General features: G+C 38.6%; 1 protein-coding gene across 1 annotated transcript; it reads right to left on the reverse strand.

Annotated features, from left to right (window-relative positions):
• Positions 1-575: 575 nt before the first annotated feature.
• On the reverse strand, positions 576-16,347 carry LOC104211758 (histone-lysine N-methyltransferase ASHR1). The gene is made up of 13 exons (XM_070169627.1): positions 16,125-16,347; positions 15,701-15,835; positions 14,212-14,298; positions 12,223-12,294; positions 11,345-11,546; positions 10,416-10,534; positions 9,677-10,129; positions 3,570-3,725; positions 2,890-3,129; positions 2,320-2,477; positions 1,939-2,053; positions 1,725-1,805; positions 576-1,330 (listed from the first exon to the last, which is right to left on the reverse strand). The coding sequence occupies exons 1-13, from the start codon at positions 16,251-16,253 to the stop codon at positions 1,085-1,087; spliced, it is 2,193 nt and encodes a 730-aa protein (XP_070025728.1). The 5' UTR covers positions 16,254-16,347; the 3' UTR covers positions 576-1,084.
• Between the last annotated feature and the right edge of the window lie 2,543 nt (positions 16,348-18,890).

Below are 18,890 nucleotides of genomic sequence, written 5' to 3' on the forward strand. Positions count from 1 at the left end.
CACTTATTTTGGACCAAAATAAAAAAGCAAATTGGTCACTTATTGTGGACTGGATGGAGTAATGAATATAATGTCTTAGTAATGCTGAGCTGTTTGGTTTGGTGTATTAAAAATAATGTGTTGCATATGTGTTTTCAAAATTACCCTGCGAAGTTTTGGAAACGGCAGTTGTCTTTATATATGCTTATCCATGTATTAAAAATCATGATATTGCTAATGCCATGATTTGGTATGTATAAGAATAATATTGAATATGATGTATAATTAATACATATATTAATTATATATAGATTGAAAAACACTACCAAACAAGTGACTGATAATATCAAAGCTAATGTTTTTTTATTTTTCTCTAATACATCCTACCAAAGGACTCCATATATGTTTTGTATCTCAAATATTACCGCCCTGAGTAGTTTGCCGAGGCCATCTCATAAATGCAGTGCCACTATGAATAGGGAGTTGCGGGACCTAGCAACTATCGTGCCTATGCTAGCTGCTTAGGGCACATAGTGGGCATTACGCCACGTTTTTTATGCCTCTATCATCATAGAATCGGAAAATCAATTCCTAATGATTTTTGCCCCAGTTTCCAGGACTCTCTATGGAACTGATTTGGCATTTATCCTTCTTTTTTGGTAACTGAGAAATCTCTGAGGACCAATGGCTTACCATTTAAAACTCAGTGGATAGTAATCTTGTTCCTCTATCCTCACTTAAATATCAGGTTTTTGTCTATGGCAGGATTCAATCCCGCAATGTTCCCCTATCCCACACATCACACGTCGAGGTCTTGCAACTAGACCAAAGCCTTGGAGCTTGGCATTTATCATATTTAGGATAATCAAATACACATTCCCATCTTCCTACAGAAGAAATATGTTCAGGACAGTCCAGAAAGTCATTCATCAAGATCAACAAACAGGAAATAACTACATTACATGAATCATTTAATTAAGAAATGTGCCACGGCCAGCTTAAATCCGTCGGAGAATGAAGTATTAGATTGATCTAAGAAGTGGGCTTTACTTGGTGAAGGAGATAGAAAGAGCGTGTAAGCACGAGCAAATTTTTACTCTACAGCTTAGTTCTTTGAGCTTTCAACGGGATGAAATGCGACCCTCTTATCAACATCTTGGCTAGCTTTAAGATGTCGCAGAAATGGATATATGTCATCTGCATGTGATCCATAATATCGCGAAAATATTGTAGTAATTTTACTCATGCTATCGGAAGCAGCAGAGTCACCCACTGATATCTGAAGGGAGGCAAGCTTGATCAATTCATTTCCAATCGCAATGTGGTTGGGATCATAGAGGTTTTCCAAGATCTGGTGACAACTCATAAAACGTCCATCAGATTGCTATTTAAGATATGAAACTCTGGTAATATTGATAACCAAAAATGGAAGTCTACTCAATTCTGAGAATAAGAGAACTTTGATTATAATGTTATCGTGCAATCCACAAAAGAAAGCATTAAGCAGTAATCTACTCAACAGTCTATCAGTACTGATAAAAGGAAGTACTCGAATTTCAATGGAATGATCGTGAATAATTTATCTTCGCCAAGAATTACCAAATACACGTAATGTTTATCAAGATCACCAGTGTAAAGTTGGAATAGATCATAATAACACGACAGCAAATAATATATTTGCAGATGATCAATCTCAGATGCACAGCAAAAAGGAGCGATTTTGATCCATACTGCAGAAAGCTAACCTGAATAGATGCTTTACAGTGATCAAGTGCAGCTTGTAGTTCTCCCACCAAACAGAATGCCTGAGAAAGATTGTCCTCCACCTGAAAATTTTAGAATAGGATCAAGATATTAGTCTCAAAGGAATCATCAGGCAATATATTGAACAACACAGAGCAAACTTTTTTACTCTGCTCATGGAAAGAGAGGACAAAATAGAGTGGACCCTGTATTTACCTCTGCAATTCTCTTGTTAAAAGGATGCAATATCGTTCTGAGAAGATCTGTACACCTCAAAGCATCTTGAAGAATATTGTTTGGGACTTCATTTGAAGCTATTGCATCTTGCAATCTGTTTGTCAGGTAAGCGTCAAAGCTATTCAAAAATAAAACCAAAGGGCAAGACGTTCATTTCAATATGCTAATACTGCTGGCATTACATCCACAGGCCAATAAATTTTGCCTATCTTGGAGAGTGCGTAGCAAATGTTAGAGAAAACACAAATAAATAAACTTGTGCTCTATCCCGACGACTTTGTTGATATGTTTTTCCCAATGTTTAACTATTATCTTTGAAGTTAATGTATCCGACATGATAAATGAGAACGCATACAGTACCTCTTGCAACAACTGTCAACTTGACTGGTTGCAGCACATGAAGCTTCCAGATCTCTATATGAACCACAAACCAGGCAATTTTGAGGTTCCAACTTATAATCAGATTGAAAAATACAGCGAGCCACTTCATTAATATTAGCACCTTTGAGCTTCTCAATCTTCAATATTAAAAATGCTCAAGTTAGGCAAGTTGAATAAATGCTGTTTCTTACAAGTGTGCACACCAGTAATAACAGAACATAAGCACTGGAAAATTGTGACACAGAATTGCAGATAGTTTCATTAAACTTCACACATAAGAAAATGCTGTCCTACTTATGGGAAAAAAAGAAAGAACTATCCATTTCTTGGCCAAGAGCTAAACCACATTATACGGTTGAGTCCCTACGACTAATGATGGGAAGAAAATTGGAGATGTTACAGGCTTGAATAATACGCCAGTGTGCTCTCCAGGAGAAGTCTAGTCTGGTAACTCTTTATTTACTCATTAGGTTATCTAAGATCAAGACAATACCATCCCTAATTTCCCCCTGATACTAGTAAAACACTGTTACTGCATCATTAAAGTACCTGCTTATGCAGACTGGAACTGTAAACTGCAGGGGCATCAAGGAGGAGCTTCAGTTTTTGTTTCTCATATCTAGCAATAGTACTATCCAGGATCACTCCCAAGCAATTTGGTTTAGTGCACCGATAAGCATTGATGACAAGGTCAGAAACATTCAACTCTGAGCAACCAGTACACTGACAAGTGAATGAGTAGCGATCTCCTAAGAGCTGTTGACGGTATTTGCAGTCCCACTGCCCCACCTGCAAAGCAGCCAGTCCCAAGTTGACAAATTATTATACAATCAAAAGATCGTAAACAAATAAAAAGGCCAGAAGCCATAGTTGCATGAGCTAGAACACCTCCCCTCCCTCCCTCCCTCCCTCCTTCCTTATATTTCTTTTTAGAAGAGGTTGCAGGAAGATCTTGACGTATATGATACTTTGTCTCTTGATCAATCTTAAATCTTAACCTAGTGCTTAGAATTCTTTCTTCTTCAGTTACCAAAGCACAATGAGAGCGACGACCCAGGAATTTGGACATGTGGACCATTACTGACTAGTTCTATTTTGCATTCATAGAAATAGGAACATCTAAAGATATGATAACAAAACCTCCAAACGCAAGATAAAGGTGTTAATGTTAGACTCCAAAATCCTAAATCTGAAAAATCAAGACAGAAGCTGTAATTAAACATGGGTACCTGGGGGCCATAAGATAGCTCCAGCTCAGAGCCAGCTAAGATGTATTCTGTGGCTTGTACATATAGGGTGCGTGAAAGAAAATACGCGTGGATGTTTGGCCGGCAAGAGTGGTTAAACAAACTACCAGCTACATAAACAGCTTGACCCACTTTAACCTGTAGGCAGAAACATTATAACCAGAGATTGAAGATTTAATTGAAAATTTTATTGAAAAATTAGAGATTGAAGCTTTAATCAAACTCAAATTTCTGAAATATGACATCGAATTGGTCAATGATATATTATGTAGTCTGCAATGACCTGTGAGTCCCACTTTAAGCTAAAAAGTTTAGGTAACTAATGTAATAGAGATCAACTGTAGATGCACTCGCCTTTTCCTTGGACTTTGACATTGGGCAATCTCGTTCAAAGTGCCCCTTCTTGCCACAACCCCAACACTCTGTATTCTTCTTGTTCACACGAGACTTTGATCTGTGCTTTGATTTGGTCTTTCCCTGTTGGCTAGTCCGGCCTCTTACAAAGAGGCCACTTGCCTGGTCATCTCTATCTCCTTCAATGTGCCTCCGCACATCACTAGAGTTAAGTGCCTGCCGCACTTGCTCAAGCTTGATAGGCTCCTTGCTATACATCATTGAATTCTCAATATCACGATATCCTGAAGTCAATGAAAATAGCAAAGCACATGCAAGCGTCTCCTCCTCCCTTTTTAATTCCTGCAATCTGTAAGTCCATGACAAGTTTATTGAACGCATCTAAATGATCTTGTAACGAAGTACCTGACCCCATCTTAAATGTGTGAAGACGCCGTTGTAACAACATCCTTGTTGTCACTGATCGGTCTTGGTATAGCCCTTCTAGCTTTTCCCATAACTGTTTGGCCGTCTCTTCGGTACCCGTACTCACTTCACAAAGCACGTTAGGTGCAAGGGATAGTTGGATTGCACTCAATGCATCCCCTTCAATCTTCTCCTTGTCGGGAGCTGATATATCCGTAGGATACTTTCCGTCAATAGCATGGATTGAACCTTCCCTCCGCAGTAACGCCATCATCTGGATCTTCCAGATATTGAAGTTGTTGCGTCCATTGAATCTATCAATTTCAAACTTCATGGAACTCATATTTGCTTGTTCTTTCTCCTTGGATCGTTAAAGAATCCTGTCGCTCTGATACCAATTGTTAGCGGAAACGTAAAAGAAAGAACACAAGATTTAACGTGGTTCGGATCAAAATAATCCTACGTCCACCAGAGAACAATTGCCCTTTTAATATTAACAAAGGAAGGGGAGATTTCCCAATTACACTTAAGAGAATTTCTCTCTTAACTCTCTACTCACTACAATGTATTGTATTATTTTGGGATGATTTCTACAAGTGAAGGAGTGCATCTATTTATAGAGGTAAAGACCTCCTCTTGATGTCATTGGTGACATCAAACTACCTCCTCTTGATGTCATGGGTGACATCAAAGGAGGAAGCTTCCTCCTAGCATCCACACCAACTCTTTCCACCAACTCTTCCAATTGGCATGCCATTGTTGACTAAACATAAACCAACATTTTCAGCATGCCATTGTTGACTAAAATAAACCAACATTTTCAATCTCCACCTTGGTTTGCGTTTCGAGCGTGTGAACAACTCTGGCCAAAACTTCTAAGCTTACTGGGCAACCCCGTTGTAAGAAACAAGAAGAATCAAACCATTGTTGAACATACCACCTCCACCTAGCAACTGTTCTCTTCGGAGTTGCATCAGTTGATGCACACCCCCGCCAAGTCCTTGCAGTGTGCAAACTTAGCGAGCGGGACTATCTTGGTCAACATGTCTGCAGCATTATCGTCTGTGATAACCTTCACGACCTTGATAGTTCCCTCATCAATAACATCTCGAATAAAATGAAATCTGACATCAATGTGTTTAGTGCGCTCATGAAATCTCTGATTTTTCATTAGATGAATAGCACTCTGACTATCACATCTAAGAGTTGATTCCAGCTGAACCAAACTCAATTCCGCTACTAAACTTTTCAACCAGATAGCTTCCTTTACCGCCTCCGCTGCTGCCATGTATTCTGCTTCTGTCGTAGACAAAGCGACAATCGACTGCAAAGTCGACTTCCAACTGACGGCACTGCCAACGAGGGTAAAGATGTATCCAGTTGTGGACCTTCTTCTGTCAAGATCTCCTGCATAGTCAGAATCCACATAACCGAGAATTGAAATACCTGTACCACTTTTTCGAAAGGTAAGACCAACACCAGAAGCTCCTTTGAGATATCTCAATATCCACTTGACAGCTTCCCAATGCCTCTTTCCTGGGTTGGACATGTATCTACTTACCACACTTACAGATTGAGCAATATCTGGACGTGTGCATACCATAGCATACATAATACTACCAACTGCACTGGCATAAGGAATCTTTGACATATGCTCCACCTCATCCTCGGACTGAGGCATTTGTGACTCTGAAAGTTTAAAATGAGGAGCTAATGGTGTACTTACAGGCTTGCACGTTTGCATATTGAATCTCTCGAGAACCCTTTCAATATACCTCTTCTGAGAAAGATGTACAACATCGTCTTCTCTTGAAATCTCCATACCAAGGATTTTCTTTGCAGCTCCTAAATCCTTCATGTCAAATTCCTTACTCAACAGTTTCTTCAAAGCATTTATCTCTGTAATGTTGTTAGCAGCAATAAGCATATCATCAACATACAACAGTAAATAAATCATTGAGTTACCAGACATCTTCTTGTGATACACACAGCTATCAAATGCACTCCTTGAGAATTCATGTGTAGTCATGAATGCATCAAACCTCTTGTACCACTGTCTAGGGGATTGCTTCAAACCATACAAAGACTTCTTTAGTTGGCATACGTGATCTTCTTTTCCCTCAGCTAGGAAACCTTCAGGTTGATCCATATAGATTGTCTCTTCTAGATCACCGTGTAAGAAAGCAGTTTTGACATCAAGCTTGTTGAAGCTCCAAGTCAAATTGTGCAACCAATGCTAGTAGCACGCGAATTGAGCTATGCTTCACGACCGGAGAGAAAATCTCATTGTAGTCAATTCCCTCCTTTTGGCTGAAACCTTTTGCAACCAATCTCGCCTTGAACCTAGCATCTTCCACTTCAGGAATTCCCTCTTTCTTTCGGTAGACCCACTTGCATCCAACTGTCCTCTTCCCCTTTTGTCTTTTCACTAAGACCCATGTCTGATTCTTGTGAAGAGACTCCATCTCTTCAGTCATGGCTAACCGCCATTGTGCGGCATCCTTGCAAGAAGTTGCTTCAATATACGAGGAGGGCTCCAGATCTTTAATCTCTTCTTGTGCAGCTACGAACGCATATGCAATCAAGTTTGCTTGATTTATAAGGCGTTCCGGTTCTCGTGTCTGCCTCTTCTCCCTCCCCTTCGCAATTGTGTATGGTTCATTGACAGCAAGTTCTTCAAGGCCTACATCTTCTGACTCATCTTTAACCTGAGTCTCTTGATCCTTTTCCTTGGCAAGCTCCACCGGAAGCTCCACCTGCTCGTTGTTCTTGTTTCCTGAAAACTCCACGGAAACTTTACGGGGATCAAGTATAGAGGATTCATCGAAGGTGACATCTCTACTAACTATAAATTTGAGTAAAGACAAACACCAAAGTTTGTACCCTTTTACTCCATCCACATACCCTACGAATATGGCCTTCTTAGCCCTTGGTTCAAGCTTTCCTTCATTAACGTGATAATAAGCTGGACACCCAAATACTCGTAAGTATGAATAGTTAGAGGGTTCACCTGACCATACCTCATTCGGAGTCTTAAAGTCAATTGCCGATGCTGGAGATCGATTGACAATATGAGCAGCAGTGTGAACTGCTTCAGCCCAAAATACTTTGGACATTTTGGCTTGTAGGAGCATACAACGAGCCTTTTCAAGAAGAGTTCTGTTCATTCTCTCGGCAACTCCATTCTGCTGTGGGGTATGCCTGACAGTCCTATGTCTTGAGATCCCATGAACCTTGCAGAATTCATTAAACTCTTCATTGCAAAACTCCAAGCCATTGTCTGTGCGAAGATACTTGATTTTCCGCTCCATTTGATTTTCAACCAAAATCTTCCACTCTTTAAATGCTTCAAAAGCATCACTTTTTGCCTTCAAAAAATACACCCAAACCTTTCGTGAGAAATCATCAATAAAAATGAGAAGATACCTCTTTCCGCCCTTCGATGGAAGTTTAGAAGGACCCCATAAATCTGAATGGATGTAGTCTAGCACTCCTCTTGTCTTGTGTTTGCCAGTGCTGAAGCTGACCTTCTTCTGCTTCCCTAGAACGCAGTGCTCACAGAAGTCAAGCGTGCTGATCTTCTCACCTTCCAAAAGTTTACGATTGCTCAACATCTCCAGTCCACGTGCGCTCATATGACCCAGTCTCATGTGCCATAGTCTTGCCTTGTCATCATTAGATAACTGCACTGTAGATGCATTTGCAGAGCCAACAATGGTGCTTCCGGCCAATGTGTAAAGGCCGTTCTCCAGCTTGCCTTTCAGCATGACTAAAGAACCTTTAGTCACCTTCATAGTTCCTGCTTCGCTCATGTACCTGTAGCCTTGTTCATCCAGAGTACCCAAGGAGATCAAATTCTTCTTCAGATCAGGAACATGACGGACTTGTGTAATAGTCCTCACGATTCCATCATGGCAGCGAACCCGAACTGAGCCAATGCCAACTATTGCACAAGTTGCATTATTGCCCATTACTACGGTTCCTCCACTTTTCTCGTAGCTGCTAAACCAGTCTTTTCGGAACGTCATATGCAGAGTACAAGCAGAGTCTAACACCCATTTGTTTTCATAACTACTATTATTATTACACGATGTTGTTAGTACATAATCATTATCAAAATTATGTACCTGTTCAACTGTAGATGCACTCGCCTTTTCCTTGGACTTTGACATTGGGCAATCTCGTTCAAAGTGCCCCTTCTTGCCACAACCCCAACACTCTGTATTCTTCTTGTTCACACGAGACTTTGATCTGTGCTTTGATTTGGTCTTTCCCTGTTGGCTAGTCCGGCCTCTTACAAAGAGGCCACTTGCCTGGTCATCTCTATCTCCTTCAATGTGCCTCCGCACATCACTAGAGTTAAGTGCCTGCCGCACTTGCTCAAGCTTGATAGGCTCCTTGCTATACATCATTGAATTCTCAATATCACGATATCCTGAAGTCAATGAAAATAGCAAAGCACATGCAAGCGTCTCCTCCTCCCTTTTAATTCCTGCAATCTGTAAGTCCATGACAAGTTTATTAAACGCATCTAAATGATCTTGTAACGAAGTACCTGACCCCATCTTAAATGTGTGAAGACGCCGTTGTAACAACATTCTTGTTGTCACTGATCGGTCTTGGTATAGCCCTTCTAGCTTTTCCCACAACTGTTTGGCCGTCTCTTCGGTACCCGTACTCACTTCACAAAGCACGTTAGGTGCAAGGGATAGTTGGATTGCACTCAATGCATCCCCTTCAATCTTCTCCTTGTCGGGAGCTGATATATCCGTAGGATACTTTCCGTCAATAGCATGGATTGAACCTTCCCTCCGCAGTAACGCCATCATCTGGATCTTCCAGATATTGAAGTTGTTGCGTCCATTGAATCTATCAATTTCAAACTTCATGGAACTCATATTTGCTTGTTCTTCCTCCTTGGATCGTTAAAGAATCCTGTCGCTCTGATACCAATTGTTAGCGGAAACGTAAAAGAAAGAACACAAGATTTAACGTGGTTCGGATCAAAATAATCCTACGTCCACCAGAGAACAATTGTCCTTTTAATATTAACAAAGGAAGGGGAGATTTCCCAATTACACTTAAGAGAATTTCTCTCTTAACTCTCTACTCACTACAATGTATTGTATTATTTTGGGATGATTTCTACAAGTGAAGGAGTGCATCTATTTATAGAGGTAAAGACCTCCTCTTGATGTCATTGGTGACATCAAACTACCTCCTCTTGATGTCATGGGTGACATCAAAGGAGGAAGCTTCCTCCTAGCATCCACACCAACTCTTTCCACCAACTCTTCCAATTGGCATGCCATTGTTGACTAAACATAAACCAACATTTTCAGCATGCCATTGTTGACTAAACATAAACCAACATTTTCAGGAGCATTTACCAGGATCCCGATAAGGTTAGAAACAACATTTGCATGTTTCTTTTGCTCGATGACTTTCACAAGGATTCTACCAGCCAAAACTACTTCTGATGGTAATATGAGAGGCCAATGAAAACCTAGACATTCATGCCTGTGCTCAGCTATATGCCCAGTCTCTAGAGTTGAGTTGTTGCCTGCCACAACATCTGAAATATAGTTCTGCAGATCATCTGGTAATCCCTCAAGAACCTTAAAACTTGTAAAACTCCTATCAAACTTTTGCCCGCCAGCTTGTAATTGACATTGGTCACTGCAGTATAATGGTATAGAACATGACAAACATGAAATGGCATCTGCCGGCAGTTCATTGAAGCAAAAATGGCAGTGAGTCTCCCGACATTTCTTCAAGACAATCTGCATTAAACTCAGCATGGTAAGAACCAAATAATCCTGGAGAAAATGGTTAGTGCTTCATTAATTTTATGTCTATTACTGGTATGTGACAAATCGTATAATTCTCAGAGTGCCAGTTTTGTTCAGACTACCACTAAAGATAAAGGGGGAGCAGGATGCAAATGATTATCTAGATGCCAAGAATATTATAATAGAAGACAGACATGTTTGACCAAATTAAAATCATCAAATAAAATGAGAAAGAAGAGTAGTTGACATTGTGAAATGGGAAGGATTTAGCTTATACCGCAGCATAAGGATCTTCTTTATGAACTAAAGAGGCTTCAGAAACGTCATCCACACAAAACATTCCTCTCCCCTTGGTTTTCTTAAACAAACACCGAAGTTTTACTTGGTCTGGCTCATCTGTCACATAAGACCTACATTATAAGAAATCAAAGGAGAAGAGCGGCACGTCACCAATGGCAAAGACAATCATGAGTTACTTAATTTTGATAAACACAACTTCATCCACAAACATATACATGATGGAGAGAATGAAGATCAATTGTATGGACCTCAATCATCATTGGAGCTTGAATACTCAGTGCTAGAATGTGCATAAACTTTACCAAGAAACAAAATAAATTTTTTAAAGGTGCCAAAAAAAGATGGCAACAGTATACTTCATTGTTCAAAAGATAGAATATTATATAGTAGGCATAAAAATGGTCGAGATGGATCCACCAGATTCTTACAAGTTGAACGTTAGTGATGCACATTGAGCTTAGCAATACATGCTGAGTACCAGGCAATTGAAGATCAAATTTACTGCAGAACAAGCATAACTTGCTGATTTAAACAATCAAGTGAAAAAATAACATGTAATACTGGTGTAGAATAAGAAAACAGGATTAAGATTGCTGTCCTGAACTGTAACACCGAGCTCCATAGAACAGATCTCTGTTGAGCAGCATCACAATCAAATTTTTAAGCACATCAAATAATTCTATTAATGAGATCAGCTTAATATATGTAGCGTTGAATGTGGAGTGAGCTATGGAAGGTGCAAGCATGTTAATATTTTCTCATTCAAATTTCAGAAGAAACATGTTATATATCATAGGCAGTGAAATTGCAATTATGCACTATTTAGGAGGATTTCAAGGATTAACTGCTGTTCTTTTAAGAAAGAAAAATATTTAATGTCATTAATTTGTACCAACAAAGTCTAACCAGGAACTTCTGACAAATTTTGGTTGCGTTTCTTCCCTGAGCTCCCCATTCCCTTGTTTTTGTCTAGTGCAATGTTTAGTTCTGCTTCAATCTGTCTTTTTCCACTTGAAGAGATTTCTGCCTTTAATGAGATGTTCAGATCTCGAATCGCATCCTCAAACTTCCCCAAGGAAATATTCGCTTTACCTCTCCGGAACCATGCCTAAAGTAAAGTACAATTTAAGGTCAAAACTTTCACTTGGTTGATACTTAAAACAGAGAACACTTGACCAAGAAAACTGAAGACAACAATGCCAACAAACCCAGTGAGAATCCCACAAGTGAGGTCTGGGGAGGGTAGGATGTACGCAGACCTTACCCTTACCTTTGTAAAGAAACTGAAGACACTAAATGATATTAGCTTTTGATCCAGAAAAAATGGGTTTTTAACTGATGTAGCCATTGATATGCTTCTGTCAAGAGTAAATACTATAAATAGCATGAAGATTATATGGAAGAGAATGGAGTATGATGCTTGACAGAGGACTAATGTATGTTATGCAAATGTAATATCAAGCACACACTGGCCTTATATTCTAAGATTAGCTTTAAGAAGCCAATTATATATTGGAAGAAAAAGAAACAGAGCAAGAAGAGCAAAAATTAAATCAGTTTTTTATTACATTACTCAATCTTTTTCCTATTCAAGAAACAACACTGACATTCAAAACTTTATCGATGTAAATAATCATCTGCTCGCTGCGACCAAAGAGAGAGGTTGTATTCTTCTTCACTCAAGTAAGAAATAGAAGATAAAGACAATATACTGTAGTCGAAAGGGCAAAGTTTAAGTACTTTATAAAAGAAAAAAGGGGGAAAGTGAGTACACAAGCATTCACCTTGGCATAGTGTGGAGATACTCTAAGGGCCCTGCTGCAATCTCGTAAACACTCCAGAAGTAAACCCATTTTCTGAAGACAATAAGCATGCAGTTTGGTAAATAAAGGAGTAGAAAGTATCAATTTCTAATGAAAAGAGAAATATAATGATTCCGAATAAATGGTGACTTTATAATTGATCCTGAAAAACAGGTTAAGAATCTGATTGTTTGGAACTGTCAAATTGAAAATTCCTAACATGAAGTGGCTACTTCAGCAAGGATTAGTTTAAACACAAGAGTATGTCCAGGTAAAAGCAACCGATGACATCTCTTGCCTAGGTAATTAGAAATAAGGAAATAATAAGCAGCTAATTTCGATTCTTCGTCCTCAAAAGAATTAGCAAACTACAACTGTGGGAATGAGAGCTTGAAGAAGGACAACTTTAGGTAACAAAGTATATTAAAGAACGACTGACACCAAAACCACAGAGGAAAGAAAAGAGAAAAGGTTTTCATCCTCAAATGAACAACCAGAAGTAAATTGATCTAAGTTTAGCATGGCAGGACGGTCTTGCTAACAAGAACTAATGAGTTGTTACAAGAAACATTCTTCATCGTTGACTTTATAACAGGGGAATACAAATAAGAAACAGTAAGAAGTAAGAGTTCTTGAGAAACAAACATTTTTCCTATAGCTACTATGATCAATAATAATAAAAGAGTAGACATTGCCATATTGGTGGCTCTTTCTATATATTCCAGTCTCCACTCTGTCCTTGGAATATTCCTCTCCTACATCTATTTTAGGAACTTCAAAAGTTCAATCTACTAAGATGATAGCATGCACTACATTAGGCACATTCTCTTAGGCATTAATCTTGCCTTCAACCATTAAGGTCATGCACAATAGACAAAGTCATCTTCTAACACATTTTTGCTATGTGCCCCTTACCGCGTATATTCTATTCACTTTTATAGAATCTAATTTCTCTGTAGGCATGTCTATCTAAAGATGAATAAACCCAACACTTTCTTCACCATGACAAAATTGTCACAATCTAATTTCTCTGTAGGCATGTCTATCTAAAGATGAATAAACCCAACACTTTCATCACCATGACAAAATTGTCACATATATGACTTAGGGAAATCATATATATCTTGCTTATAAGATGTTGTCAAAACATTACTAAACCACAACAACAACCTAATATAATCCCACAAGTGGTTCTAGGGAGGGTAGTGTGTATGCAGACCTTACCCCTACCCTGGTGGGGTAGAGAGGTTGTTTCCGATTGACATTCGGCTCAAGAAGACGAAAAAAGACAATAGAACAGTAACAACAGAGGCCAGAAAGATACTACCAGCAACCTAAGAACCAGAAAAATAGATGGCAAAAGTAATATCAATAACCAATAACATTTACAAGGTACAAGGAAAACGGAGCGGAAAAATAGTATGAACACAACATGATCCAGCTTAGGACAAATTTAAATGAATTTCAGTCACCAAGTCCTAAGACAGCTTTTCAAGAGAACTTGCATCTCTAGAATTCATCAAACTACTATGAACAAATTCCAAATTGATTTTGTTCTCTTAATGATAAATATCTTGTGCCGATGAACTCAAAAGAGGATAGTTTGCTACTCCCTCCGGTTCACAATAAGTGACCAGTTTTCTTTTTCATTTTGGTTCAAAATAAGTGTCCAGTTACGTAATCAAGAAAAAATTCAATTTGTTTTTACTCTTTTACCCTTATGTGCATATCCCTAAAAAGTTTTCTCACTCCTCATTATAACTATGTGACCAATATTTAATAAGGGTAGTTAAGTCATACTAAGTATTTTTGTATAGGATTTAGCATTTTCTTAATGGGCGTGCTAAAAGGAAACTGGTCACTTATTGTGAACCGGAGGGAGTAAACAAAAAAAGAAAAGAGTAAGAAAATAATATAATAAAAATTAACTAGCATTAAACAGCGAGCAAATAAATAAAATTCAAGATTCACCTGCAAAGCTGAGGCGCGGTTTACATACAGTACTGCTACCGGATTTTTCTCCATATCATCAATATCTACTGGAGCATGACGCAATGCCTGTCTCGACCGCAAAAGCGATAACAACAATCGCTTATTAGGCATGTTCAAATACTCATCAAGAAGATTGATACTTAATTGGAAAATAAAAAAGAGAATGAAGCAACAAAGTCAGTGTAGAAGGAATGTAGGTCCCCTTTTTCTTTATAAGTAGAAGGAATGTAGGTCTTCAATGATTTGTGGATAAAGGTTAACTTGACATTCTTGTGCATGGTTTCGTTCCCCACAGACAAGCCCCCAAAATAAAAGAAGAGAGATACTCCATCACCATAATTTCAAAGGATGATGAAAATTTCCCCCCACCTCTAAGAACTCCTGCTCCACTTTCTGCTTCTTCCACTTTGCATTGTTCACATGAACAACGCATTGGATAGAACATAAATTTAATGTAAAGTCTCTCATGTATACCTTTCCGATACACACATTTAAAACTTCACATACAACAACAAATACAGTACAAACCCAATGTAATCCCACAAGTGGGGTCTGGGGAGGATAATATATACGCAAACCTCACCCCTACCTTCAAGAAGGCAGAGAGGCTGTTTCCGGAAGACCCTCGGCTAAGGATAGGTAAAAGAAAGGGCAACAATAACAAGCATACCAATTAGAAAACCGAAGCAAGGATACAAAACTAAATACACTAGGTACTGCAATCAGAAAGCCGACATGAGAGCAATAACAGGTAATCACAGAAGTCAAGGGTTAAAACTTCACATACAAAACTCAAATATCACAGTGTTCAGAAATTGTGAAACGGGCTAATGTTAATATATGGTGCCATTGTGATTTGAACAGAATGTAAATACTGTTCAATGTCCTACCCTGCTAGAAGGAACATCCATGTTTTCTATAATTTTGAATAGAGCAAAACAGATAATGTGTCTTATAGATTAGATGCAGGCTTTATCATACATCTTCCTAGTTAGTTTGAGACCAATATAAATCTTCCATCTTTCTTTTATCTGTCACTTTATTTAGTTTGTAAGCTTTCATTTTTCTTTCTTTTTTTTATAACTGTGATATTGGGTCTTGCGTGCACCTCAACTAATTTTAAGGGATACCTACTGCCTCCCACAAGTAACAGATATAACTGTATCCACCAAGGCTTCGATAGATGGAAAAATATCACCTAGTATTTTTTGTCTCCGCTAGTATTTGAACTGAGACCTTAGGGTTTCAACCCACTTCACTGCTCACTAGACCATACCCTTGGGTGCCATTACTATATTTTCACTTATGAGTTCCATAAATGCCAAAAACTCCTGGAGGATAGATATTAATACTATAAGATCGTGTCTGGTTATGAAATCATAGAATCAAGTTGATAACAATTCTGGGAAAAGTTTGTGCTTTCTAAATGAATTAAATATAATTTGGAGAAAACCAAAATGGTCCTGACCTGGGAATAGGATAGCAATGCATTAGGATAATCTCCTTTGGAGAAGCATTCATTTCCCTTAAGCTTTGCTTCCAAAGCAGCACTTTGGTCCTTGCAACATAGAGCCATAGCAGGGTCCGTCAAGTCCTTAACCATCTGGAATTAACAAGAAAGCCAAAAATTTAAAATGTAAATGTTCAAGCATTAGCATTGGAGCATTACCAAGAACAAAAACAGGCACTCTTTGTCGAAATTAAGGAATGCACAGTAGCACCAGGAGAAAGAAAATTCTTATCGAAATTCAAGGAAACAAAACAAAGAGACACAACAAAAAACTACTACTACTACTACTGCACCTCACTCCCAAACAAGTTTGGGTTAGTCCAATATTTTATAAAATGAAAAGCACAAGAAGAGAGAAATAGGAAAAGGAGGAGGAAAGAACTTGGTGAAATTGTGGCAAGTGATGGAAGAAATCAAGGAGGGAAGAGCATGTTGATGGAAGCTCAGTGGGTGTGCTCTTCCATATTTCCTGCTTAAGGGCCTCTGGAACTGCTGATTTCAGCTTCTCCATGCTTTGCTTACAGAGACGGTCGGATGTTCAATTGGGTTCCAATACGAGGTTTAAGATGCTGGGAAGTGCAGGGTTTAAACTTTAAACACATAATAATGAGTTGTGCTACTTGCTAGTCTGAGTCTGAGAAAAGGGGCCAAAAAAAAAAATCGTCCAAGAGTATTACCAAAAAAAATTAATAAAAAAAAACAGTTTGGAAGTGCACTAACAGCTTGTTTGACGGTTTATTATGTGTTGTATTTTATCATATTGTTACTTTAAATACAATGTTTGCTTGTTGTTTCTTAAATTTTATTGTATCGTATTGTTAAATTCGTCGTTACGTAACGATAAAAAGTGTCAGTTTATAGAACCATCGATTTGGTGTGGTCGCATTGTTTCCTTATTGTTTCTCTCCTCTTGCCCTTTCATATTATTAAACAATCATATTTTATTCTTTACCCTACATTTTATATAATAATTCTACTTCGTACCTTACTTTTTCTTTATATATTGCAAGTTTATTCTCCATATTGTTAGTGTATGATACCATGAAACGACGGAAAATAATACAATTTATTCAAACATGATATACATCAAAACGATACAGTACAATACGATACAATATTATACGATACATTATGAAACGATACATAACAACCATCCAAACACGCTGTAAAACAGTCTCAATATGAGCCCTACCACATAAACCACCTTTCTAGTGTTTGATTGAAAACACTATATCTTTTTAAAAAGAAGGAAAATATTAGGTAGTGTTTACATCTTATTAAATAAGTAACTTTACGAATCAACAAATCAAAATAAAAACGCATATTACTTAATCATGATTAAGTGTTAAAATATATTTATGCAAGATATATATTTCCCATAACTTAGTATAAACACCCGATTACTAATAAATTTTTACCATCACAAAGGTCAGCTTTCCTCCAACCCCTTCTCCATCCATATATGTTTTACCCTTTAACATAACAAAAATAGTAACCTTACGTAATTAAAAGTATTTAGTTTTAACATTCATAGGAAGGAGGCGAAGTTAGTGGTCACGAAGGCTAAGATTATAGAATTTTCTCGTCTATACGAGGAACTGGGGGACAAAGGAGGGAAGAAGAAGTTATTTTGGATGGCCAAGGCGAGAGAGATGAAGGCTCGTGACCTGTATCAAGTGAGGTGCATCAAGATCGAGGAAGGTAGCGTATTGATGGAGGATGCCCAAATCAAGCGGTGGAAGGATTAAGGGGACAAAGGCATTGTGCTAGGGGAATTGGGGCATTCTGGGAGTCACCAAGACTTTAGATATTGTAGGCGTACTAAGGCTGAGGAGGTCGTGGGAGCTATGCGCAAGATGAATAGGGGCCGAGTGATCGGGCCGGACGAAGTTCTAGTGAAAATGTGGAGGTATGTGGGTAGAGCAGGCTTGAAATGGTTGACAGTGCTATTTAATGTTATCTTTAGGTCAAAGAGGATGCTAGATGAATGGAGGTGGAGTACGATGATACCGCTATACAAGAACAAGGGTGATATTCAGAAGTGTAATAACTAAAGGGGCATCAAGTTACTAAGTCATACCATGAAAGTTTGGGAGAGGGTGGTGGAAGGGAGGGTGAGGAGGGCAATGTCTATATCCGACAACCAATTCGGGTTCATGTTGTCACGCCCCGAACCTAAGGAGGCGTGGCTAGCACCCGGTGTCGTAGCGGCCCGAGCAAACCACTATGTAACTCATTCATTCTTTTTATAACTATCATAGGCCTACAAGGCCATGACTCATAATGTACAACTGTAAGTGGGCAACATTGTATCAATAAACTATCATTCTTAAAACATGAATACATATGGGTCGTCAAGGCCTCTAACATACTGTACAAACTGAACCTCTATCTACAAAGCCTCTAAGATTATTCGACATCAAATAGGACAGGCTACGGGCCTACCCATAAGTTTGTAGCAAAATTCTAACACAATGACTCATAGACTCGGCTGCACTCCGAATGAGGTGGAGTCTTACCGATCCTTCGTTGAATGCTAACCTCGTCTACTATAAGGGCTCGTCAAACCAATTGTCTATACTTGCAGATATGAATACAACATCCCCAACAAAATGACATCAGTACGAATAATGTACTGAGTATGTAAGGCAGAACTGAAACATAACAATAAGTCAACAATAATTAAAGACATGGAAGAAATATAGAGTAAATGACTCAACCTGTAAGTATGGATGACTCTGTAAATCATGAAATACTTATAGAGTTATGCATATGCGTATGAATGTCATGTCGTGCATGGGTACATGTAATCATAACATCATCATGCCTATGGGGGCATCCCATCACATCATCTCGGCCACTGTGGGCAAATCATCAATGTATACCAGTTGATCAGGTGGTGGTGCGTATATAACGTCATAACCTTTCCCATATATATATATATATATATATATACGCGTATATAATGCCATAACATCATCACACCTCTAAGGGCATCCCATCATATCATCTCGGCCACTGTGGGCAAATCATCAACGAATACCAGCTGATCAGGTGGTGGTGCATATATAACGTCGTAACCTTTTTTCCGTATCCCATATAAATATAATACATGTGATGACCCGGCCAGTCGTCTCATGAGTTACCA

Source organism: Nicotiana sylvestris, chromosome 3 (assembly GCF_000393655.2).
Source record: "Nicotiana sylvestris chromosome 3, ASM39365v2, whole genome shotgun sequence".
NCBI classification, from domain to species: domain Eukaryota; kingdom Viridiplantae; phylum Streptophyta; class Magnoliopsida; order Solanales; family Solanaceae; genus Nicotiana; species Nicotiana sylvestris.

What these genes read in the sequence shown, in the direction of transcription:
- LOC104211758 (XM_070169627.1), bottom strand. Translation starts at nt 16,253, where the DNA reads ATGGAGAAGCTGAAATCAGCAGTTCCAGAGGCCCTTAAGCAGGAAATA. An exon ending in ACTTGCCACAATTTCACCAA is followed by an intron (nt 15,836 to 16,124) that starts GTTCTTTCCTCC and finishes TGTTAATTCCAG; the next exon opens with ATGGTTAAGGACTTGACGGA. An exon ending in ATGGCATGCTGAAAATGTTG is followed by an intron (nt 3,726 to 9,676) that starts GTTTATGTTTAG and finishes TTCTGCCTACAG; the next exon opens with GTTAAAGTGGGTCAAGCTGT.